At 36.9% G+C, this 25,231-nt stretch overlaps 3 protein-coding genes across 3 annotated transcripts; 1 reads left to right on the forward strand and 2 right to left on the reverse strand.

Annotated features, from left to right (window-relative positions):
* The first annotated feature begins 1,357 nt into the window (after positions 1-1,357).
* On the forward strand, positions 1,358-3,014 carry LOC112177392 (uncharacterized mitochondrial protein AtMg00820-like). The gene is made up of 4 exons (XM_024315686.1): positions 1,358-1,447; positions 1,946-2,214; positions 2,279-2,441; positions 2,880-3,014. The coding sequence occupies exons 1-4, from the start codon at positions 1,358-1,360 to the stop codon at positions 3,012-3,014; spliced, it is 657 nt and encodes a 218-aa protein (XP_024171454.1).
* Positions 3,015-6,746: 3,732 nt separating this feature from the next.
* Positions 6,747-10,919, reverse strand: LOC121050598. The gene is made up of 12 exons (XM_040511320.1): positions 10,536-10,919; positions 10,035-10,247; positions 9,840-9,932; positions 9,609-9,722; positions 8,996-9,484; positions 8,637-8,894; positions 7,812-8,065; positions 7,555-7,719; positions 7,370-7,471; positions 7,176-7,242; positions 6,990-7,088; positions 6,747-6,906 (listed from the first exon to the last, which is right to left on the reverse strand). The coding sequence occupies exons 1-12, from the start codon at positions 10,917-10,919 to the stop codon at positions 6,817-6,819; spliced, it is 2,328 nt and encodes a 775-aa protein (XP_040367254.1). The 3' UTR covers positions 6,747-6,816.
* Positions 10,920-11,241: 322 nt separating this feature from the next.
* On the reverse strand, positions 11,242-14,543 carry LOC112177393. Its single transcript, XM_024315687.1, has 2 exons — positions 12,094-14,543; positions 11,242-12,007 (listed from the first exon to the last, which is right to left on the reverse strand). Exons 1-2 carry the CDS (start codon positions 14,541-14,543, stop codon positions 11,242-11,244), a joined length of 3,216 nt encoding a protein of 1,071 aa, XP_024171455.1.
* Positions 14,544-25,231: the final 10,688 nt, after the last annotated feature.

The following is a 25,231-nucleotide window of genomic DNA, read 5'->3' on the forward strand; positions in this document are numbered from 1 at the left end:
TTCTGGATGATTCTTGATTCTATACTGCTCTACAACATATATTCTTAAATTTTGGGTGGAGAAATTCATGATTATCATCCCTTAAGTCCAGTATAAAAGTCATTGCAAAAGCTTCCTGAAAAGCTGATGGAAACAGTCTTCTCGAGGAACCAACTTTGAGCACAGCCTCCAGCTTCCTCCTTATCATTCTGGACCAACTATTTGCCTTCAGTTATAGTAGAACATGTGATCTTCAAATGGTACCAGGCCTTTCTTCATAATTCCACTCGAAGGTTCTTCAAAACAGCTTCCCAAAACAGAAGAAAATAAGGAAGACTCTTGTACTCTGTTTTCTGCTTCTCTGCAACGGTTTTTAGCGCCAACTCTCTCCATCTTCTCTTGAGTTCTAGGACCAAATGAATCATCATAATCCATCCTTTGCATCACTAGTTCATGTGAAGTGCCTTGATTGTCCCACAATAGCTCTCTTTTCTCCTTAACTGCTTCTCAAAGTACCTAAGAAAATAACTAAGTTAAATTGATCTTTTTAAGGAATAAACTAAGCAAAAGTATAGAGGTTTGAACTATAAATTCATAGCATTTTATGCTCCTATCACCTTCCAAACATTCAACCCTTTCTGGAATGCATTATTTTGTTTTATTCATTGATGATTTCATAAGATTGACTTGGGTTGTTTTGTTTAAGTCAAAAGATGCAGTCTTCTCTGCCTTTACAACTTTTCATAATCTTGTCCGTACCCAATATGATACAAGTATTAAGATATTTAGGTTTGATAATGGGGATGGGGGGGGGGAGAGTTTGTTAATCATTCATTTTGTGATTACTTCCAATCTCATGGAATTGTTCACCAAACCACTTGCCCACAAACACTAGAATAGAATGGGGTCTCTGAGCAGAAGAATTGTCATTTGTTAGACATGGGTCGCGCCTTTCTTCTTAGTGCCAATATGCTGAAATGCCTTTGGGGAGAGGCAGTGTTGTGTACCTCCCATCTTCCTCTCTTCAATGTCGTATTCCATTTGAGATATTATCTAGTTATGTCTCTATCTCATCTCTTAATACCCTTCCTACTCGTGTCTTTGGTTGTGTAGCCTATGTCCATCTTCATAAGAACCAACGTTCCAAATTAGATGCAAGGCCTCTCAAGTTTGTCTTTGTCAGGTATGGAACTTAGCAGAAAGGATACAAGTGTTATCATCCTCCCTTTCAACGATTTTATGTCACCATAGATGTGACATTCAGTGAGGATACATGTTATTTTCCACCTTCTGCAGCTCATAGTCAGGGGGAGGAGGGTGTTTTTGATGAAGGACAATACCAAACGGGCCCAACGATCGATCGTTTAGTGAATAGGAAATGTCCATTGGCCCAGAAACCAATGACACTCCTGCAGAAACAGAAAAGGCAATTGCCGAACAGAGGATTGCGAGTTCTGAAACAGAAAAGGCAATTGCTAAATCTTCTACCCTTCGCCATGCAACTGCCGAATAGAGTATTGAGAATTCCGAAACAGAAAAGGCAATTGCTGAATCGTCTACCCTTCACCATGAAACTGCCGAACAGAGCATTGTGAATTCTGAAACAGAAAAGACAATTGCCAAATCGTCTACCTTTCAAGAAGAAGCTCCTACTCATTCAGTCTCTCCCTCTCCATCAGTGGTTTCCCCTGTTTAATCTTCATCTGAGGTACATAGTAGTTTGCCTTTGTCCCATAACCCACCTTTGGCTAATAGTGTTACTCCTTTAACTGATTCTACATATGTTCAAACATGAGTCTTACCATAACGGTCTGATCATGGCTAACCTGCCAAGAAATATGAACCAAGTTTGTGTGCTAAGACCAAATATCTTGTAGCTAATTATGTGTCTACTCATAGGTTGTCTAAACCATATGTAGCCTTTGTGAATCAATTATCTTATGTGTCACTTCCTAGTAAAGTGCAGGATGCAATGAAGGACGAGAAGTGGGCAAAAGAAATGGCTGTGGAGATGGATGCACTTGAAAAAAATCAAACGTGGGAGTTAGTATCACTGACTCCTGGAAAGAAAACAGTTGGGTGTCGATGGGTGTATATAGTGAAGCACAATTCAGATGGTTCAGTGGACAAATATAAGGCAAGGCTAGTAGCGAAGGGTTATACCCGGAAGTATGGTGTGGACTATGATGAAATTTTTGCACCAGTGGCAAAGATCAATACAATCCGGGTACTTCTGTCTCTAACAGCTAATCTTGATTGTCCTCTGCAACAATTTGATGTAAAAAATGTCTTCTTGCAGGTTGATTAATTTGAATGAAGAAGTATACATGGACTTTGCCTCCGAGATATGGTACTTCCATTGGAGTCAAGGTGGTGTGTCTTTTAAGGAAGTCCCTATATGGTCTCAAACAATGTCCAAGAGCTTGGTTTGGCCGATTCACGACATTCATGAGGAGGATTGGGTACAGGCAGAGCAATTCAGATCATACCTTATTCCTTAAGCATCAGAAGGGTAAAGTTACAGATTTAATTATTTATATGGATGACATGGTGGTGACAGGTAATGGTCTTGAGGAGATTAAGAAGTTGCAGAGTGCATTGTCAGCATAATTTGAAATGAAAGACTTGGGGAGTTTGAAATATTTCTTGGAATTGAAGTTGCTAGAGAAAAAGATTGTATTATGTTGAGCCAGAGAAAGTATGTCCTTGACTTATTAGCAGAGACGGTTATGCTCGATTGCCAACCAGCTGACACACCCATTAAGCAGAAACATCGATTAGCCGAGTATCCAGATCAAGTACCCACGAATAAGGCAAGATATCAGAGGTTAGTTGGAAGATTAATTTATTTGTCGCACACTATACCAGATTTAGCTTATGCATTTAGTGTTGTCTGTCAGTTCATGCATAATCCTAGTAAGGCTCATATGGAAGCTGAAGTTCGGATCTTGAGGCACTTGAAGTCTGCTCCTGGAAGGGGGTTGGTGTTTTCTAAGCATAGGCATTTGGATGTTTTAGAGTATACTGATAGCTAAATTTATAAAATATTGATTTTCCTTATTCACACTTAAGATTGTCAATTGTAGCAAGGGTAAACAAGGGTCTTTCCCACAGAAGACTAAGGTTCTAACTACTCAAAACAATGTCACAAAAGTGACCACTGTTCCCAGCGAACAAAAAACCTAATCTAAACTACTCAGAAAATTACAAAAATTTATAGAGATGTACTAGACACACAGGGAGTCCAGTACACAAAATTTGGTGATTTTTGGATATCATTTACTATTCAAAACAAATACAAAGAGATAGAGGACAGAAAGTAACGAAAACATATTTTAAGATGGTTTGAAAACAATATGATGAAGATAGTTAGGGAAGATGCATCCACCCCGGACAATCACACACAAGATAATTTGTTCAATCCTAATTCAATTAATCTAGCTGAAGATGCTCAGGTTGGCTCGGTACGCTTGAACACAACCTATTACCCTTTCTTACTTCGTACACTAGGCAGGAAGTGCTCTACACCTAAACTATTCCCTAACAATGCAATCTAAAGGTACGTGATAGGAGTATTTTAATGCGACGTTTTAACTGCATTTCCCTACATTTCTTACGTTATTTCCTTATTAAAATCCTGTTTAGGAAAGTTTCCATTCTTTGATTGGGAAAGTTCCTATTTGTAGAAAGTTTATATTTTTGTAGTTTCTATTTATCATTTTTAGTAAGTTTCCATTTTTCATTTTAGGAAAGTTTCTATTTTTCTTATTAGTTTCTATTTTTAGGACCTCCAAGCAAGTGGAAAATCTTGAGGAGGAAAATCAAAGTTGCAACCAAGTGGAAAATCTTGAGGAGGAAAATCAATTCAAGTTGAACAAGTGATAAACAAGTGGGAAGATATTTTTACAAATTTGTCTAACATATCTAGCCCTTCATTTATGTTCATCTCCACCCTCCATTCATCATTTTTTGGGCTATAAATACACTTCTCCTCTCACTCTCAAAATATCTTCCTTCATCCATTCCATCTTCTTTGTCTCACCATTTCCTTTCCATTTTCCTAAATCTTCCTTCATCCATTCCATCTTCTTTGTCTCACCATTTCCTTTCCATTTTCCCAAATCTTCCTTCATCCATTCCATCTTCTTTGTCTCACCATTTCCTTTCCATTTTCCCAACCAATTCCTTCATCCATCTCATCTTCTTTGTCTCTCCATTTCCTTTCCATTTTCCTTCTCCATTCTCTAGTTGCAAAGTCATGCGTTTTCAAGCAAGGAGAGGAAGAAGAAGAAGGAGCCGTGAAGATCATATCCTCCATCATCCACCTTGAAGGCTTGCTTCCAAGATTCAAGATCCAACCATCTAGCTCTCCATCTCCATCTCCACTCACGGTGTAATTCGTTCCTTTTCCTTGTAACCTTTTTGGTTTCCTTGTTTGATTTCGTATGAACTTGTTTCTAGTTAACCTAACGTTTAGGGCAAAGTTTAAGCCCAATTTCTATGTTTAAATAAAGTTTTCGAATTCCATAATTGTGATTCTAAGTTGCTTATGTGAGTTTGTTCGATTGAATTTGCTTGGTAGAAAACTTTTATATGTTTATCTTATTTGGGTCGACACTTATAGGATTTGCATGTAATTGGTGCTAGGTTTAAGAACATGAAATCGACTTTTCGTTTTGTGTAAACTTGAATCAAAGTAGTAAAGGTTTTGGACAAAAATCGAATTCAATTAAAGAGGATTGCAATTAGGTGAACTTATTCATACTAAGTTGTACACTTGAGTTGATAGCCTTTCTCTATGTGTAATGCGTTAAACATGGCATGATTGACTAGCTTTCTAGGGTTTGATTGCATGTTTGATAGGATTAATCTAGGTGCTTTCGCTTAGGTTAATTAGCATTGAAAAGTAAAATATGGGAAATCATTTGCTTTCGAATGTTTCACATGATCAACTCCTCTCTCATGACTTGGAAGAACAATTATAGGGTTTGAATCGAATTTGATTACATGGAATTGATTTTGATCTTTGTTCCTTGCGTTCCACCCTTGTATATATGTTTTTACATTTTCTTTATTTTATTTATCTTAATTTTCAATTCTATAATTCTTAAACCCCCCTCCCTTTTTATTTTGTTACTTGTATATATTTCTATTCTTTATTTTATTTTTGTAAATAATACTTTATTATTTTAATTCTTTATTTGTTTATACAATTGTATATATTTATATTCTTTATTTTATTTTTGTAAATAATACTTTTCTTTATTTGTTTAACAATTACAAGTGTACCCTCAATCCCCGGATAGAACGATCCCTATTTGCTTATACTACTAACGATATTTCAGGGTTAAATTATGCGCTTGCTTTGAGTGCATCAGTACGCTTATTAGATTTAACATACAGAGATCATTAAGATCTGAAAGAGTTTGAGACATCACTAGGCATCGCAATAATCTTAGTGCTTTGCGAAACCTAGGACTTAGTTTACTTGATAGTGAAAACTAACAATTGCTTCTCTAGAAGGTTTGAGGAGTCCAACTATATTGACACAGACATCAAACAATCAAAGCATTAGAATCCTAACATGCATACTAAGCGTACACTTAAAGCATACAAACAATCATTCATCAATGAAAAAAGTAGTAAACAAAAGTCTCATCTTGAATTAAAAGAAAATAAAATCAAAAGTCAAATCATCTTGTAGTTCATGTACAGGGGCTTCAAGCAGCCCCCTAACTAATAAAAACTTGTTAAACATAGAAGCACTACTAGAATTATAGCCCCAGACATCGGTCAAAAACCGATGAGAAAAAAAATTCCAACCGATGTCTTTGTGGGTGATGAGAAAGATCCGGAAAATGCAGACATCGGTTTTTAGCCGATGTCTAATATTCGGGTAGACATCGGTTCCTTATAATAAACCGATGTCTGGGGCTATAAATGATAACAAACTTGCATGCTTTACTATTGTTAAAATCACATTTTATTGTATTTAAAGCTTAAAGAAATATAGATTATATAACACAAGTTTGAGTTTTAACATCGTTATTGATTTAAGAACCGATGAGTAATACTGTTGTAGACATCGTTTCTAATAATAAACCGATGAGTAATACTGTTGTAGACATCGTTTCTAATAATGAACCGATGTGTCGATATGTTAGTAACATCAGTGTTCATTTCGGAACTGATGTCTGGGACTCGGTGGTATATCGTTTCTGATAATGAACCGATGTCTGGATGTTTTAGTAACATCGGTTTTCATTTCGGAACTGATGTCTGGCACTCGGTGGTATATCGTTTCTGATAATGAACCGATGTCTGGATGTTTTAGTAACATCGGTTTTCATTTCGGAACTGATGTCTGGCACTCGGTGGTATATCGTTTCTGATAATGAACCGATGTCTGGATGTTTTAGTAACATCGGTTTTCATTTCGGAACTGATGTCTGGCACTCGGTAGTATATCGTTTTTAACAATAAACCGATGTCTGGATATATTAGTAACATCGATTTTCATTTTAGAACTGATGTATCTGTATTTCTGGACATCAGTTTTTATGGCTAAAACTGATTTCAACTTTATATCTAAACATCACATTCTATAAAGAGGATTCTGTCCACAAAATAGAACTGTAATTATAAATTGCAAATTGGGGTATTATATCCGACATTCATCATCCTTAACAATTTACAAAATGGGCAAAATAAAACCCCAATTCATGCACCAATATACTACAAGACTAGCCTAGCAATTAGTATTCTTGTTTGTTCATAATTGCTACAAAAAGTTAGTTAAAAGCTAGCCTAACTCAAAATCAAGAAACTGGTCAGAACCTACAGCAGAGTCTGTAAGTAGTCGGCTACTTCAATGCGGACCTCGTCAAGTTGTTGTTGGGTATACCCTTTCCGATCCTTTACCGCCCACTACAAATACATATAACAATGTATGTCATAATGATACACCAATATTAAAAACATAGTTTTTTGTCAAATTACAATGCTTATACCTTGGTTGAAAACGAAAGCGTGTCATCATTAATAATATCCTTCATGTACCGCATAACATAATAACCACACTCAACTCCACCCGGCTGCTTAGGTGCGCCCTATTTATTCATGTTATTGAATTAGAAAGAGAATTATCATAGTAAAACATATATTGTAACTCGATCAACCACAAATACTATGCTTACCGGAAGTAATTTTAACTTAGGCACTTTGGTAACCCTCCCCTTTTCAGCATTGTAAGTTTTAACTGCACTGCATACATCACCACCAAGGAAATATTCAGCAATAATATCACTTGGTGCACAAAGACAGTGAATTAACATCAAAGACAGCAATAATATCACTTGGTGCACAAAGATAGCAATAATATCAAGCTTACTTTATCACTGCATTTTCCCATGGTTTGTAATGCACTGGTTTTGGCAAAGGGTCGACGATATAAATCTCATCTTCCCAAATGATTGTCAATATCCAATGTTCCCTACATTAATACATAACCCACATGATAATCGGTTAACTAAGCACCATGCTATCCATGACTAAAAGTATAAAATGAAAACTTACCCCGGATTGTAGGCCATTAAAAATATACGATCACCCTTACCCTCTTTCAACCGATTCACCAAGTAAGGGACAAATTCCGATCTCTCACACATATATGTGGCTGCCGGATCAATGAAGCCAAAAGTATCCAACTCATCTCTCTCACGGAGAGTCTCATGTAGGTTCCTGTGTCAAGATATATAATAAGCATGAAATTGCTGAAACTTGGGAAAGGAGAAAAAAAAATTCAAGCTTTTGGTGTCGAGTAAGGTGTTTACGCCATATATGCTGCTATCACTCCTTGGCCAATCTTATTCATTTCTAAGAGATCAATGACATTCTCAGTCAATATGAAGAGCTGTTTCTGTACCCCAAAGACACTATCATCCAACATTGTCCTTATCGACTCATTGGTTTGGCTCATAATAGTCTTGGCATGCTTGTACAACAACTTACAACGCTTGGGCACAAACGGGTTTAGCTCAGCTTTGTCAAACAGTTGTTTGACAAAATCCATCTTTCTTTTCTTTTTCTGTCAGCATAGAAATTAAACACTCACTTCAAACAACAATATATATGCAAATCAGATTTAAGTCTTTACTTTATTCACTGTTCAATTAACAAAGTCCTACTAAATAAACACATTCAATAACTCAACACTCACTTCAAACCACAATATGCAAATCACATCTTTCTTTAATCAAAACTGACTTCAATTTGCACATCCTACAGTGGCAATATCAAACTGATCCTACTAAATCAAACTCAACACTCATGCACATCCTACAGTGGCAATATCAAACTGATCCTACTAAATCAAACTCAACACTCATGCACATACAGTGGCAATATCAACCCAATTCCTACTAAATCAAACTCAACAGTCATGCAAATACAGTGGCAATATCAAACCAATTCCTACTAAATCAAACTCAACACTCATGCACATCCTACAGTGGCAATATCAAACTGATCCTACTAAATCAAACTCAACACTCATGCAAATACAGTGGCAATATCAACCCAATTCCTACTAAATCAAACTCAACACTCATGCACATCCTACAGTGGCAAAATCAAACTGATCCGATTTAGATCTTTACCTTATTCACTCTTCGAATAACAAGCTCTTCAGGCCAAGCCACATGACTTCCAACAGCTTGGCCAACCAATTCCATCTCATCACCCACTGGGAAAGGAAGTCGTGCTTCCTCTTGAATGGCACCATCCACAGACACCCTAACACACCCCTCCTTCATTGGAACTCCATGTATCACCCTACTGACATCCTCTTCATCAAAAACAGTACCAAAAGCAACTATGTTGCTAATGGTGTCCACTGCTAACTCACATGTGCCACCCTACATGAAGAACCATATGCCAAAAATACCCAATTAAAATATATTACAGAAATTCAATAAGATGTAAAATACTGGAATTGCATCAGAAAATATATTTTTACCATTTCAGTAGGGGGAGGAACAACCTCGCAGTCGTCAACCTCTTGTTTCACCTTCGGTTCATCAAGAATATTGGAGGTATTTCTTCTTATATCTTGGAAACTCCCTTTATCCGATATAGGAGAAATTGTATTCTCTCCTACAACATGCACATTCAAAGGTGAAGTGTAAGGTGTCTTCCCTGTTATTAGTGCTTCTAATTGAGCAATCTTTTTATGTAAAAGCTCTTCTGTCCTTGCTTGTTGTGCAGCGAGCATTTTCTTTGTCTCTTCCAATTCACGATCACGCTCTCTATCACGTGCTAGTAATTCTGCCTTGGTAATTCTAATCCTTTTCTGCTTCGGCATCTTAAAGTAGGTTGAGGGATTGACAAAGCCTCCAACGCCTCTCACTCTACCCGAATGTTCAGGAGTTTCTAATGCTTGAGAAAGAACATCACTATTCCCTGAGATCTCAAGCTCACCCTTACTTTTCTTTTCCAACAAATCATCCTAATAGGATACCACAAAAAATATAAGCTTCACAAGGTAATAAACAAAAAATTTGAACAACTTACTAGAATTCATTCTAATAATCAGCAGCTATGTTAAAAAAATCATGGAGGAAAATACTTACTATCTTTGTGGCCACACCTCTAGCCTCCTCATCTATGTCCCCATCTTTTCGTTGACGGGCTTTCTTCCACATAATTGCACGATCAATGACCTCTCCTTCGGGCAACGTCTTTCTCTGTGAAAAGATTAAAACTATTAGCTAGTAAATACACTATACAATTCAGTTTAACAAATTTCATTATGCTCATCAAAAATAGGAAAAAAACTTTAAAAAATGGCACAAGATTACAACCAGCTCCTCCTCTAGTCCAATATATCCTTTTCTTGATAATCGATGATGATATTTTCTCTTCTTAACTCGTTCACTTTGTTCATTATGAAGTTGCTGCAGTAAAAAAAATAAAAAAAAAAATATTACCCAACTGAGTTTCTTTGTCACATAGAAACCATAAATGCATAAGATGCTTATACATATATTCTATCATACCAGAAATTTTTCGGTAGTCCTCTCTTTTACAAAATCCTTCCATGGCTCCCTCCCAACAAAATTATATTGACTCGGTGGCTTTCTCAACTTCTTCTTCTTTCCCAAGTATGGGAGCACATATTTTCGTGTTAACATGGTCTTGAATGCTCTCCATTTAGTGCCAGCAGATGTCAATACCAGTTTCTTGCTTTCAGGGGCTACCTTGAATGTTTCCTATGCAAATATCATAAAAGCATGAAATGACTTCAGCTTAGTGTATCAAATGAAGTACAATAAATAGACTAAACTATCCATCAGCAGCATTTCAAATACAATAGGACACCGGTTTAAATGAACAAACTAATCATACGTAGCATCTCAATTAAAGAAGCTCATCAGCATCTAGATAGCACATCAAGATAACTGAACTAAACTCATAGTTCAGTTTCTGAACAGCAGCATTTCAGTGACAAGACCTTACTCATAAGCAGTTCAATGACAAAGAATACCATACAAATTTACCTGAACATCGAGCCAAAGTTTATCCTTCAAGTCACCATCCACTTCGGGCCAGCTTACAATATTGATGGGCACCTTGGTCCGCGCCAACATTCCTATGTAAGACTGCAGAGTGTGTCTGATTCTTCCATTTGGATTGCCCGTCTCGGTGTATGATACTTTAAACTTTTTTCCCAAAGCTTTCTTGACCAAGACCTTGTACAGTGCTACCACATTACGCTTCCCTCTGGTTTTGACTGATTCGGTGCTCGTGATAGTGTTGGCTGATACAGATTCTTCTTTTTCTTCAAGCACTTCATCAGTCTCAGGATGAGAAGTCTCCAGATCAGCTTTTCTCTTTAATTTTTTGCCTCTTGGTGATTTTCGAATTCCCTTCTTGGAACCCATTGCTACCTGAAATATACCGAAAATTGATAAATAAAATGTTATATAAGGGAAACAAAGGAGGAAAGTATAGTATGATAGAACAAAGTGTTCAGCAACAAATACCATCAAATACCATATATATATATATATATATATATATCACATATTTGTCCAAATTCATATAAAAAAGAATAAACCTTTGATGCTTCAGCATCAAATACCATCAAATACCATATATATATATATATATATATATATATATATATCACATATTTGTCCAAATTCATATAAAAAAGAAATAACAAAGTGTTTAGCAGCAAATACCATACAAATTTTTCACATCTTACTCTCTTGGAGCGGTGAACTGGTCAACCCAAAGCCCCTCAACATTGTCTCTTATGTAAGCAGAATCATCCTCATTTTCATCTTCATCACAATATGGAATTTCGGCACAGAATGGTTGATGTTCCATGGTGGTGTCCCCTAGATCATCGTCATAGAAAGAATCATGATAATCTCTATTTGGGGTAGTTAACACAACTGACCAGTTGGCATCAAGGGGATCTTCAACATAGAAAACTTGCTTCACTTGACCAGCAGAAGCAAATTTATCTTTTTTCTGACCTTGTCGATTAAGGTTGACCAATGTGAAACCAAACTCATCTTGTTTAATTCCTTTTTCATTTTCTGCCCATCGACACAAAAACAAAGGGGCTTTGAAATCATGATAATCGAGCTCCAAAATCTCTTCAATAAACCCATAAAAAGTCATATCACTCTCCACCGGATTTTTATCCTTGGCACTCGATAGCTGCATTGTCTTAGCCACCAAGGACACCCCACTATTTTGGACAGCTCTAGCGTTGTCCCGGTGCTTTGTGAAGTATTTAACTCCATTATATCGATAGGCTTCATAAGTAAAAACTGTAAAACTAGGTTTTCCAGCAAGCCACCTCACTGTTTGAGTAACATTGTTAGGTTTTTCCTTAAGTTCTGCGGACACCTTGGATTGAAACCAATCGGCAAAGGTACGATTGTGCTCACTTTGTAGCCACTTTTTGCTCTTCTTCTTCCCTCCCCAAAGCTGCTCCACAATCTCCTTATGTGCCCTACAACAAGAGTTATAAAATCAAAAATGTGCTTATAAAAATATTCGAACATGCGAGAGAAATCATACTTGGCTGAAAGTACTTACTTTCTATATGGATCCACCTCAGCATTATTGAACAACACATGAAGATGTGCCTGGTCTCTGACTTCTTCATCTATTGACTTCAGCTTCGCACCCGAAAGTGGGCCAGAGAGCTTAGATGGACCCTTAGGAACACCAACTGAACTACATTGTTGTAAAAACTCCGAGCAAAACTCAACAGATTCTTCTCCAAGATAGCTCTCAGCTATGCAACCCTCAGGATGAAAACGATTGCGAACATAGCCCTTTAGTACTTTCATAAATCGTTCAAATGGGTACATCCATCTATAATAAACAGGGCCACATAATCGAACTTCTCTAACTAGGTGCACAGTTAGATGTACCATTATATCGAAAAAGGACGGAGGAAATATCTTCTCCAGCTCACACAACGTCAACACCAAATCAGATTGCAGCTTATCCAACTTGGACACATCGACCACCTTGGTGCACAAAGCATTAAAGAAGAAGCACAGCCTCATTATAGAAATTCTGACATGTTTGGGAAGCACCGAACGAATGGCCACGGGAAGCAATTGTTGCATCAACATATGGCAATCATGAGACTTCAATCCATACAATTTCAAATCATCCATGGAAACCAGATTTTTGATATTTGATGAATGACCATCAGGGACCTTCATAAACAATAGGGAAGTGCAAATTTTTATCTTCTCCGCCCTCGACAAAGTATATGGGGCAGCAGGTAAATATGTTCTTTTCTCCCCAATTTTCGGACCCAAATCAACTCTTACACCCATTTGAACCATATCTAAGCGGGCAGCAACACTATCTTTTGTTTTAAAAGGCATGTTTAACAGAGTACCAATCAAACTTTCGCAAACATTCTTCTCAATATGCATGACATCAAGAACATGGCGAACATGAAGCGACTTCCAATACTCCAAGTTAAAGAAAATTGACTTTTTCTTCCAACAAGAAGGACCAGCTCCATTTGCAGCCGAGCTCTTCTTTTTTCCCTTCCCGAACTCATAGTTTAGATGCTCAAGTCTCTTCAACACTTGCTCTCCGGATAGTGGTGCTGGTGCAACTTCAAATTCTTGCTCATTATTAAATGCCTTCTTTTGTCTCCTATATGGATGATGGCGTGGCAAATACTTACGGTGGCTGCCATAAGACATTTTTCTACTATGGCCCAAATGCACGGCAGAAGTTTTGTCCCCGCATATTGGACATGCTTTGTACCCTTTTGTGGTGCACCCCGATAAGTTTCCATATGCGGGAAAATCATTTATGGTCCACAATAAAACAGCTCTAAGAGTGAAGTATTCTTTCTTATGTGCATCATAGACATCACTAACCCCATCCCACAAAGATCGCAAATCATCAATCAATGGATCTAAGTAGATATCTATGTCATTGCCTGGCTGTTTTGGACCAGAAATTAATAAAGATAACATCATAAACTTCCTCTTCATGCATAACCAGGGAGGAAGATTATACGTCACCAATATTACAGGCCAGCAACTATATCTACTACTCATAGAGCTATGTGGATTAATACCATCAGCTGATAATGCTAACCTTAGATTTCTTGATTCAGAAGCGAAATCGGGCCACTTATAATCAACCAACTTCCAAGCAGGAGAATCGGCTGGATGGCGCATGTATCCATCTTGAGTTCGCTTGTCTTCATGCCAGATAAGCATTTCAGCCACTGAAGCAGATTTATACAAGCGCTTAAATCTGGGAATTATAGGAAAGTACCACAAGACTTTGGCTGGTTGCCCCACTTTTACAGATTTATCCTTCTTCAGCTTCCAACGAGAGAGACCACACTTGGGACAAATAGTTGCATCCGAAAACTCTTTCCTAAACAATATGCAGTCATTAGGACATGCATGTATTTTCTCATATTGCAGGCCCAAATTGGAGAGAGTCTTCTTTGCCTCATACAGAGTTTGAGGCAATACATTATCTTTCGGAAGCAAAGACCCAACAGTGGCGAGTAACTCAGAAAAACAAGTATCACTCATACCAAACCTAGCTTTCAAATTGTGAAGTTGCACTAATGCTTCTAACTTGGTGTGTTCACTATTGTGAAATAATGGTCTTTCTGCTTCCTCGACAAACCTACTGAACTCATACGACTCCTTATCATAATCACCTTCATTGAAGGCAGCTTCACACATATTAACAGTTTCGGAACAAAATTGAGGGTTTGGAGGGCCGCCAATAGGTATACTGGCACAGGAGGACAAAGTAGGTTCTCCATGCCAAATCCAATTTGTGTAGCTCAAACTAAAGCCATAATCAAACAGGTGTCCCCTAATGACTTTAATCGACTTCATTTTAAAGTTTACACATCTTGAGCAAGGGCATGGAATTCTTTTTGGGTCAATGGCATTATCTTCGGCAAATATCAAGAAAGTTTCAACACCCATTTCATACTTTAAAGTGTTCCTATCTTCATTAATCCAAGATTTATCCATGACTGAAACATTTAAAAAAAAAATTAAAAAGAAAACACTCGATCAATCAAGTCATGACATCAAACAACAAACTGGAAATCAATAATTCATATAAACAATACCGAAGAGCAATGCGAAAATAATGAAAATCTAACCTGACTATGGAAGCGTCAACAAGGATTAGCCCTTCCCAAAACTGCTGCTGCCAACTACCTCTCCTTGCTATTCAGCTGACCTGAAATGTCATAATAAAACTTTAGTTTATGATATAGGGTAGCCCCTCAACCCTCATAAATTCTGGAAATTCCAAAATGTGATTGGCCTTTTCGGCTGCTTTATGTGTGAAATAATTTGACCATGCAAAACCACATACTAACATGTATTAGACATGCTTATTTCAAAGAGGTGGTTAACTCCTTAACAGAAAAGAAGTCATTCTGGGTTCAACTCCCTTAAACCTTAAAGTCTGAAATTTTTACATTGGGCAATTGTAACTCTACTGCACAGTATTTGAAATAGTACAAAACCCAGATTTATCCAATACATTCTGGAAAGAAAAAATTATAATGGTGCATGCTTCTCTCTCAACTAAACAAATGGTGCCTAGAACTGAAAATTTAAATGAAACTTTTTAAAGGTATAAATCTGAGTATACATAAATATATACCAAAGAGGGTGGTATATATCAGTTTGACCCCTTGCAGGAACATCAGACTTTATTTAGGTAACGTGCTCTCTCCTATGAAATTTATATTATCATGAAAGCTCCATATTTACGACTTATTTCAGTTTGGTTGAATTTAACCATTTGGATTACATTCTCATGAAGTCTATTATGAACACTATAATCCAGACTCATTGAAACCAACAAAGGAAAACAATGCTAATGAGTATATTTTTTGGTTTTGATGAGGTAAAGCCTGCAATTGCTATAAACCAAAAAAGAGGTTTTCATAAACCACAGATATTTTAACTAACCCAACATTCCAGCTGCCCCAACACAAAGCAAGATATACACGACAATACTAAAATTAAGAACTAAGTGAGAAGTGGTGACAACAAAAATTGATCTCAATCCTTTCCTAAAAAAGAAAGCAAAAATAGCAATCAAACTTAATTTCATGTTACCTTTAGTAAGCCATGTTTAAGGGCTAATGGAGGATCATAACTGAAACCTTTACTGCAGAGATAAAAATAAAAAATAAAAATTAAAATATTATCAAACTGAATTTGTATCAGAAGCATAAGTCTTCTTCCAAGATTTAGAACAGGTACATTTAACAAACATAAGATGGACCTGTAATCTTATTTGATATTAATAAATGTATGTACATGTAATCTAACAGTAAGCATTACTATTCTAAAATGAAATAACTTACATATATATTCTCAGACAGTCAAATAAGAACAAAGACAATGCATGTGTTACGTTGTATTGATTAGAGAGAAAAGGAAGCAGAAGCAGGACACTATTCACATTTTTCATAGTAAATGAAAACAAACAAATAGTTGAACAATTAACTTCAAAATTCACTTATCCATAGTTCCATACTGAAATAATAATCTTTACTTTACTGGGATTGCTATTATTCTACTCAAATGGAGATGCCAACTACCAAATTGAGTTATGCGGCCCCAGAAATGTTTGAAAAATGTTCATGAGGTCATTAAGTGTCAATGGAAGAGAAAAAGACACCAACAATTAAAATACAAAGCTGTGAATTCCAGGTTCCAAGTTTGTTTTTTGTTTTTTGTTCACTGTTTTTTGTTCCAAGCTGTAAGTTCACTGTTTTTTGTTTGGTTTTGTTTCTTTGTCTTATTTTTGTTTTTGCGTAGCAAACAGAAAAGATATCAATCAAGGGAAAGAGGACATCCATCTCCCCTGTTTCTTCATGATGCAATTTTGAATTATCTGTACTGTTTCCATCACAGTGCGAGGTCCAGATTGTGCAATGTGTTTGGTTCTAAAGCCTGTAGAGAGAAAATGCGGAGGGACAGACTGAATGACAAGTATGCTCCAGTTTCATCCTTAATGTTCATGCTCTCTCTTTGTTCGGAACATTTTATCTAAATAGCAAGGATTCTTTAGCTTTCATGAAAATGTTCATCTCTTTTTGATTTGTATACAAGCTTCTAGGCCAAAGTTGAGTTATTTTGTAGTTCAAGTGAGCGAATATTGAGGATGCCAATATAGTTCTATTATTTCATAGGATTTTCAAAGCCTTGGAGAACCTATTAACATTACAATTTTAATGACAAGTTAACAAATTAAAAGATGACAATATAAACAGTGGCCAAAACTTAGCTTTGCGACATATGCAGCATGCAACATGATCATTTAGTTTGTTAAGTTTGCCAAAACAAAGCCAGCTATTAACTGATTTTCAGAAACAGGGTTTTCTTTTGTTTGTTTTCGGTTGTGTATAGTTTTGTGGAATTTGTACTTAATTTCTTAAAATATTCTTCATGGTCTTTGATTGTGGATATGTTTATCAAGCATTAATAGCTGTTTCTTACATGTTTGGTTTACGGATTTGTTTTTGAAATTTCAATAGTTTTCAATAGTAAAGTCAGTTAAAATATTGTACTATGTATTTCTGGTTTATCAGTTTGTTCCCTTTACTATATTCGTTTATTTCATTCGAGCAATTTCTGGGTATGTATTGCTGTTTCAATGCATTCAAACTGTGACTCTTTGTTCCCTTTTGCCGAAATTTACTGATCCTCTCTTTGAAAATGGGTTGATCTCAAATTGGGTTTCTGTGGCTTGCACTTTTTCATTGATATTGATGTAAAGGTTTGTAATTTCTTGCAGAAAGTCACAGACTCATGTTTAGTTTTTGACTTGGAATCAGTTTGTATAGTATCTGAAACAGCTAAACATAAAATCTATACAAAGTGATTGCATTGAAACAAAGAGTATAGCTGTTTCAAATACTATAGAAACTAATAGATTTGATAGATTTTATGTTTAGCTGTTTCAAACTGTTTAGGGTTTAGGACTTTGGAATGAGTTTGTATAGATTTGATCTGTTTGCTTTGTTGTTTTTCAAAATAAATGCAACATCCAACATGTTTTATGTACATCTCAGAAATGGAAATCATATGAAAATACGGTTACGATTCAATGAAATAAAGATTTTGATTCTAAGTGTGACCCTTGCATCTTTGAACAAATGATGGTACAAGTATGGGAAGACCAAGTCTGTCTTCTTCTAATCTCCTATCTTTCTTTGATTTTCTTCTCTCATTTTTTATGATTATTACGATGTTCCAATTTTTTAGATGTTCTTCCGAATATTGTTATTGAAAGTTGGCCTAAGTTTGGATTAAATTTTCTTTAGCAAGATCCAGAAAATAATAGCTATATAAAAGATGAATATGTGCAATGTGTTATGTGTAAAGATATGGATGTTAGTAATGGAGACCGAAATTGAAAACAAGAACTTTCGTGTGTACTAATCTGTAGGTGATCAGAATTAGGATTTTGTAAAGTAAATACTTGGTTTCACTCTGTGGTGATGTTTGCTTGATACTTAACTAATTTGCAGAGAACATTTGTGGGGGTGGACTTCTTTAGCGTATATCAAAAGGTTTGTCTTCAAACAAAGGATCAGCGTGTATCTAATATTGTAGAGTTCTCTGATGCAGTAGGTGAGCTGAAAGTAGAGGTATGACTTTGCTCTCCCCAACTGCTTAATACTTTTCATTTGGGTTTTATAAAAAATTTGGTAGTTTGTTCTTCTCCTTTATATTCGAATCTTTTGTTTTTGCTTCTTTCTTTAACTTCCTGCAGTCTTATGTGTTTTGTGATGTCTGTATTGATGGTTATTATTTGTTGGACAGAAAAAGAGGGTTTCTCTACTAATGGCGGCTGCAACCTTTCAAGTGGCTACAGCTGGTTCTCTCATTGATCTGGCCACTACCCAAGGTATCTACTGTTATTAGGTTTTTTCTGTGCATTTCTTTGTTTCACAGTAATTGCAAGTTACTTTAGATTGAACTATATTGTTATCTTTGAGTAACAAATCATGCAATTATGGAACTGAGTTCTCAATCTTGCTACTTTTCATTTTGATTTTCATATCACTGCTCAAATTCCTCAATTTTTTATTTATCTTGCTTGCTTCCTGGGTTCATAAAGTAATTGCTCCTGTTTGGTTTTGGTTTTGGTTTGTGGGATCTGTGATATTTTGCTATTGCATACAAGTCATCAATGAATGAATCAAAAGTTAAGTAAGGCTCTTACAGTGATTAATTCCTACCTCTAAAAAATTGATGCTGATGTTGTGAAATTAAGTAAAAGAAAGAAGTACTAGATATAAAAAGACTACATGCTCTGATTGACAAATTGAATATGTAGAGGAAGCCAAGACTGTAACTTTCTTTCTATTTATTGCAGGAACAGTGTAGAGAGCTAGAGAATTAGTTCAGTGGGGGATTTTCAGATTGTGAGCACATGCAGATGACGTTAGCCAAGGAATTTCAGCACATGGAGTCTTAAGTATGCAAAGGTTTAGAGAATTGATTACTGTAACTTTGGTGATTGTTATCTCCCTGTCTATGAATGTTGGATTGTGTTAGTTATGACGTCAATATGTTCAACTTCACAACTTATTGTTCTCTCCCCCTGATTTGGTTCTCTGCAAATTTTTAGATCAGAGTTTTTTGTACTTCATATTTTTTATTGCTTCTGGACTTTAGGTGATATTGTTTTCTGATTTGTTTTAGATTGGTTTGATTGTTTTGTTTCTTAATAGGGATAGGTACTTCCATGTACATTTGCGGAATAATGTATCTTGGCTTCTACACCATCTTTTTTCCTTTTCTTTTTCTTTTTGGGGTTCCTATTTCATTATACACTTGAATTCAGAAATATGTATAAGAAAATTCAGACAAGATATTATAATGTTGGATTAGAACACCGCAACAAGCAAACAAACCCGCAGCAGAGCGCGGGCTATTCTGCTAGTTAGTATTAGACTTAAGAAATTCTTATGAAGTGTATTTCAGCAAATTAAACATGTAAAAAGAAATCACTTACTTGTTTCCTTGTGGATACACTCATACTGCAACCCTTAGATCTTGGTCACTAATGAATGTTGACCTGCGAATAACCAATTGCTAGTTAATATATACCTTCACATTCAACTGACAGCTTTAATGCTAGCAAATGATCAGTGTAATAATCATATTTTTCTTTTGGGAAAACAATCAAAGCAAAGTGGACAAGAGCTCCACAAGCAACAAGAAACAGAGAAACATAAACTTGAAAGAGGAGCATATCAATTGAGGATTAGATAAATTTAAGTCTAGCAACGCTTCATTGAAGCAGCAAATGAAAGAGGAGCATAACCATAGTATATAGTGCCAACAGGAGAAGTAAAAAAGAAATACAAAGTCATTATTCACAACTCAAAATTCATACAGCACAAAGAAAGTGATAACATGATTTCCAGATTTTCATGAATAACCTGTGCAATGAAAAAGAAACCAATGTAATAGCGATTGGACCCCAAATAGATTCAACGGTACTTGAGAATAGAAAAGTTAGGTTCAGAGTTTTAACTCAAGTATACTGACTCTAAACCTTAAGTCTGAAATTCGCCTGAATTAATGTTTCTCAGTATTGTTCATTGTGCAAAACATGCACAGTATACAGTATTGAAAGAACTTCAATTCAGAAAACAATAGCTCATATTCACGGTTTAGAGTTTAGGGTGGAAGGTTCAGGGGGTTGCAATCTTGGGTGATCATAAGGCAATGTTGACTAACCGCTGCAATTACATGACAATTCAACACATCCAATAAAACATCAAACAGTTGTACCATGAATGCTTAAATGCCTAACTGCCTACATCTAACTACATAGATACAGATTGCTTCAAATTCACTTCAACATAAATTTTCAGTGATACAGATTTCATTTAATAATAATGACTTCAAGAGCAGAGCTCCAGAATAACAAACCGAAAATTCAAAACAATAACAAAAGGTAAATGCAGAACAGCATCAAACAACTACCATGAAAACCAAAGAACAGGATCAAACCACTATAACAAAAGCAACAAACCAATGCATGAGAATTCGGAAGGACAAAAAGAACAGAATGGGCAATCAAATACCCAGATTGATGCTCTTCTTTCCATTTGACTAGAAGAAGAGGAAAATTACAATAAACCATAGCTAATAAACTCATAACACACAATGATGATCATTATAAGCAAGAATAACTACCGATTTGTATAGTGATAACCCCAGAAGAGCAGCCAATGTCAAGACAGTCCTTGCCTTCAAACCACTCCTTGAAAACCTTCAATCTACGATCTTCCTCTGCAGATTGACAGCCAACATGTGCAAGAACAAAAATCAAACACAATCAACACATTTAAGCCATTCAAAGACAAACCCAACTCAAATACACAAGAATTAAATAAAAAAGACTGAACTTTAGATCAAAACCAGACAGAAAATCAGTACTGGTGGTAACCAAGAGAAGAGAGAGAGAGAGAGAGAGAGGACCTACGAGACTAGACGTTGGAGAATGACAAGCTCAGGTCGGCTAATAAGCTCGAGGTCAGATCGGAGCTCAAGCTCGAGGTAGGGGAACTCGGGGTCAGAGCGAGGCAGGGGAACTCGGGGTCAGAGAGCGAGGTCGGGGACTCGGGGTCAGAGCGAGGTAGGGGAACTCGGGGTCAGAGAGCGAGGTAGGGGACTCGGGGTCAGAGAGCGAGGTAGGGGAACTCGGGGTCAGAGCGAGGCAGGGGAACTCAGGGTCAGAGAGCGAGGTCGGGGACTCGGGGTCAGGTTGGAGGTGGCTCCAGTAGGCTTAGGTTGGAGAATGAAGTCGGGTGTCGACGCAGGTCAGCTTGGAGAAGGAGATCGGGAGTCGATGCAGTCAGCTTGGAGAAGGAGGCTAGGTCTGGGGTTGGGTTCCAAATTTTAGAGAAAGCGGAAAAAATACTAAGTGTTGGACTGTTGGGGGGGAATGAAATTTTAGTCCCCGCGCGTTCTCAAAATTTTTAAAGTTAGTCCCTCCGCAGTTTTAAAAATTTTTCCAACAAAACCTTTCTCATCGGTTCAGTTAGTGACTGATGTCTATAATAACAATAGAAATCGGTTTTTTCACAAACTGATGTTAAAACGATTTTTAACATCAGGTGCAATCCTGACCGATTTAATAGTGGCGATGTCTAATGACATTATTCTAGTAGTGAAGAAACAAAACAAACTAAAGAAGGGGAGGAAGAGAGAGAGAGAGAGCTGCTGCCGATTGACCTCCCTTTTATATGCTTAGAGGTTGCCTTCATCTTTCTTGTTGCGTAGGAAATCTAAAACCTAAAAGAATTAGGGTTCACGTGCTTAGGTGGAGTTTTTCTATTGACTATTGAACTTGATGACTTATTCCAACCATTCACATCATGCCATTTGGTCAGAATATGATGCACAAACTCTTCCTCGGGCTTTTCGGTGTGATTTGGGCTTCGAAACATAAATTCCCGTCCAACCTCAGATTCTTGCGCAGCCTGACCTTCTTGCACTAAATCAGTAATAACGTCTTCTTGAAAAATGATATTGACAAGCCGTAAAAAAATGTGAAAACTAGACATCCGAGGCTTTCCATCAATATAAATTTCATTCTATGGATCGTTGTGATCTGGTCTCAATTATCTGTCGAAATTGACTGATCTGCACAGGCAGATTTGCCGATTTTGCCTTTCAGTCCCTCTTTTACTTCTTTTCTCCTTCTTTGCTCCAAGATACCTATAAAACAAATAAACAACTGTTCAAGTAAACTTTAATTTGTGTTTGGCCTAAACTCTAGGCTACTTGACCTAGTGGTAATAGGGTTAAATTAGAAAGATCTAGATTCCTATTCAATGTACGATTACTTTCCTTGTATGATTGAGATTCTATACATTGTAATCCTTTATATAAAGAGGCCCCTATTATCAATGAGAATACACAGCGATTTCCTCTCAATTTCAGTTTATCTACAACACGTTATCAGCACGAGCCCTAACCCTAGCCCCAAAAACAAAAAACCCGAAAACTCTTCTCACCAAAACTACCACAAGCTCCTAGCCCTTGTTATCCATGCCCTATGCTGCCCGTGCAGCCCTTGTGCACCCGTGTGCCTCCTACTGCCCCTGCAGCATTGTCGCGTGCCTGCTGCCCCCTGCAACACAGCAGCACGCTCGTTTATGTGCAGATCATCCTGCTTTCACGCACTGAAACGTCTAGTTTGGAACCTCTGATCAAAATACTTTCTTCATCAAAGTTGTTCATATCTATCTCTTCTATCTGACCTCAAAATTTCAGCCCTATTGGTATCGTTTTGAGACATGTACACCATTTGAGGTGGGAGCTGTTCAGCATGCTCGTTCCTGTGCATATCAGTCAGTTTGAAATCCCCGAAACGCCTAGTTCAGAACTTCATATCAAAATTCTTCCTTCATCAAAGTTGTTCACGTCTATCTCTTCTATCTAACCTCCAAATTTAAGCCATATTGGAGTCGTTTTGAGACCTGTACACCAATCGGAGTGGGAGCTGTTTAGAAGCGAATTTGCTCCGAATTTCAACAAGTTTGATTCGCCTAGGACTGAAGCTCGTCTGCAATCCTACAACGAGGATCGAATACGCTCTGCAATCCTAAGAGGTATGGTTTACTAAAAGTTCCCGTTTTTGAAGTTTTTTATTCTTTTTGCTTCTTTTTCTCGGGGACTTGCAACCTCCCTTCTTCTACCCCCCTATTCTTTATCATAGGGGAGACCAAATTAAACTGAACTGTGGGGGTTCGTACTCACTCCAAGCTTGGAGCCTGTAGAGTTGATACGCTCAAAGCAAGCATATAATTTAACCCTATAAAATGTCATCGTTAGTATATGGTAAATAGGGATCGTTCTAACCGGGGATTGAGGGTACATCTGTCATTGTAAAACAAATAAAGAATTAAAATAAATGCAAAGTATAATATTTACAAAATATATACAAATAACTAAATAAAAGGGGGATTTAAGAATTAGAGTTTTGAAAATTAAAATAAATAAAAGAAAGAAAATATAAAAACACATATATAAGGGTGGAACGCAAGTAACAAAGATCAAAACCACAATCATATGCAAGAAATCCAATCACAATTCCTATAGTTGATTATCTATGTCATGAGAAAGAAGTTGACAATGTGAAACGTTAGAAAGCAAACGATTTCCCATATTTTACTTTCCTTCAATAATTAATCTAAGTGAAAGCACATAAATTAATCCTATTGAACATGCAATCATTGTCTAGAAAGTTAGCCACTCAAGAACATATTCAATGCATGAAGAACAAAGAAAGGATGTTAACCAAAGTGCACAACCTAGTTATGAATAAGTTCACCTATTTGCAATCCTCCTTAATTGATTTCGACTTTTGTCCAAAGCCTTCACTACTTAAATTAGCTCCAATTACATGCATATATCCTAAGTTGGCCACCAAAGAACACATACATAAAAAAGTTTTCTATAATCCAAAATCAATCAAGCAATCTCACATAAGCAACATATCAATCAACATAAAGAAATCGTAACTTTATTTCAAAACATATAAACGGGCTTTAAACTTTGCCCTTAATGTCATGTTAACTAGAATTCATAACTCTACTAATCAAACAAAGGAAAAGAAAAGAAAGTATGAAATACACCGTGAAAGATGGATGACAAAGCCCTGAGAAGAAGAACTTGAAGATCCTTGAAAACAAGCAATCTTCTAGGGATGACACAAGGGTGGATGGTGGCTAGAATCTTGATGTACTGCATGACTTCTCCTCCTCCTTGGTTGAGACGCAGAGCTTCTGAAAACTAGAGAATGGAGAGGGAGAGAGAGCTTTTATGTTTGGAATTATTTTCTGAATGAAGAGGTGTGTTGTGGTGTGGTGTGGTTTATATAGGGTAAGGCAAGGCTTCATGAATTTAATTTCTAAGGAATTTTCTGGTTGCACCACACAGCTCCAACCAATGAATTAATGCCACGTCATCTCTGCCATGTCACTCAACCAATCAAAAAGCTCCAAAATAAATCCATAATCTTTCCAAATATATTATTGCTGATTTTCCCAAGATTTGATCTGATTTTATTCACCATTTTCGGCCAAATATCTAGGCCTGAACCTAGACAACGTATCTGGACTCATTTTAGACATTTTCTCCCTTAAATCTCTGTTTGGACCTGAATTTAGCTACCTCTCGTGTACGACCATGTTGAGAAGAAATGGGACTGAGTTGGCACCCATTCAAGATAAATAGTTCGTGAAGTCATACAACCAAGAGAAAAGTGTCGGTCGGTCACCCAGCTTGATTTGAGGTTTTAGGAACGGACGACCGAGGGAAAAGTGAAGTCATACAACCGAGGGAAAAGTGTCGGTCGGTCACCCAACTTGATTTGAGGTTTTAGGAACGGACGACAGAGGGAAAAGTGAAGTCATACAACCGAGGGAAAAGTGAAGTCATACAACCAAGGGAAAAGTGTCGGTCGGTCACCCAGCTTGATTTGAGGTTTTAGGAACGGACGACCGAGGGAAAAGTGAGTCATACAACCGATGGAAAAGTGTCGGTCGGTCACCCAGCTTGATTTGAGGTTTTAGGAACAGACGACCCAAAAATCAGTGAGTTGGACCATGCAGCCATATGTTTGGTTTAGTCCCAGTTCAAAAGGGTGGTTACGCATG

This window comes from Rosa chinensis, chromosome 7 (genome assembly GCF_002994745.2).
Source record: "Rosa chinensis cultivar Old Blush chromosome 7, RchiOBHm-V2, whole genome shotgun sequence".
Lineage (NCBI taxonomy): Eukaryota > Viridiplantae > Streptophyta > Magnoliopsida > Rosales > Rosaceae > Rosa > Rosa chinensis.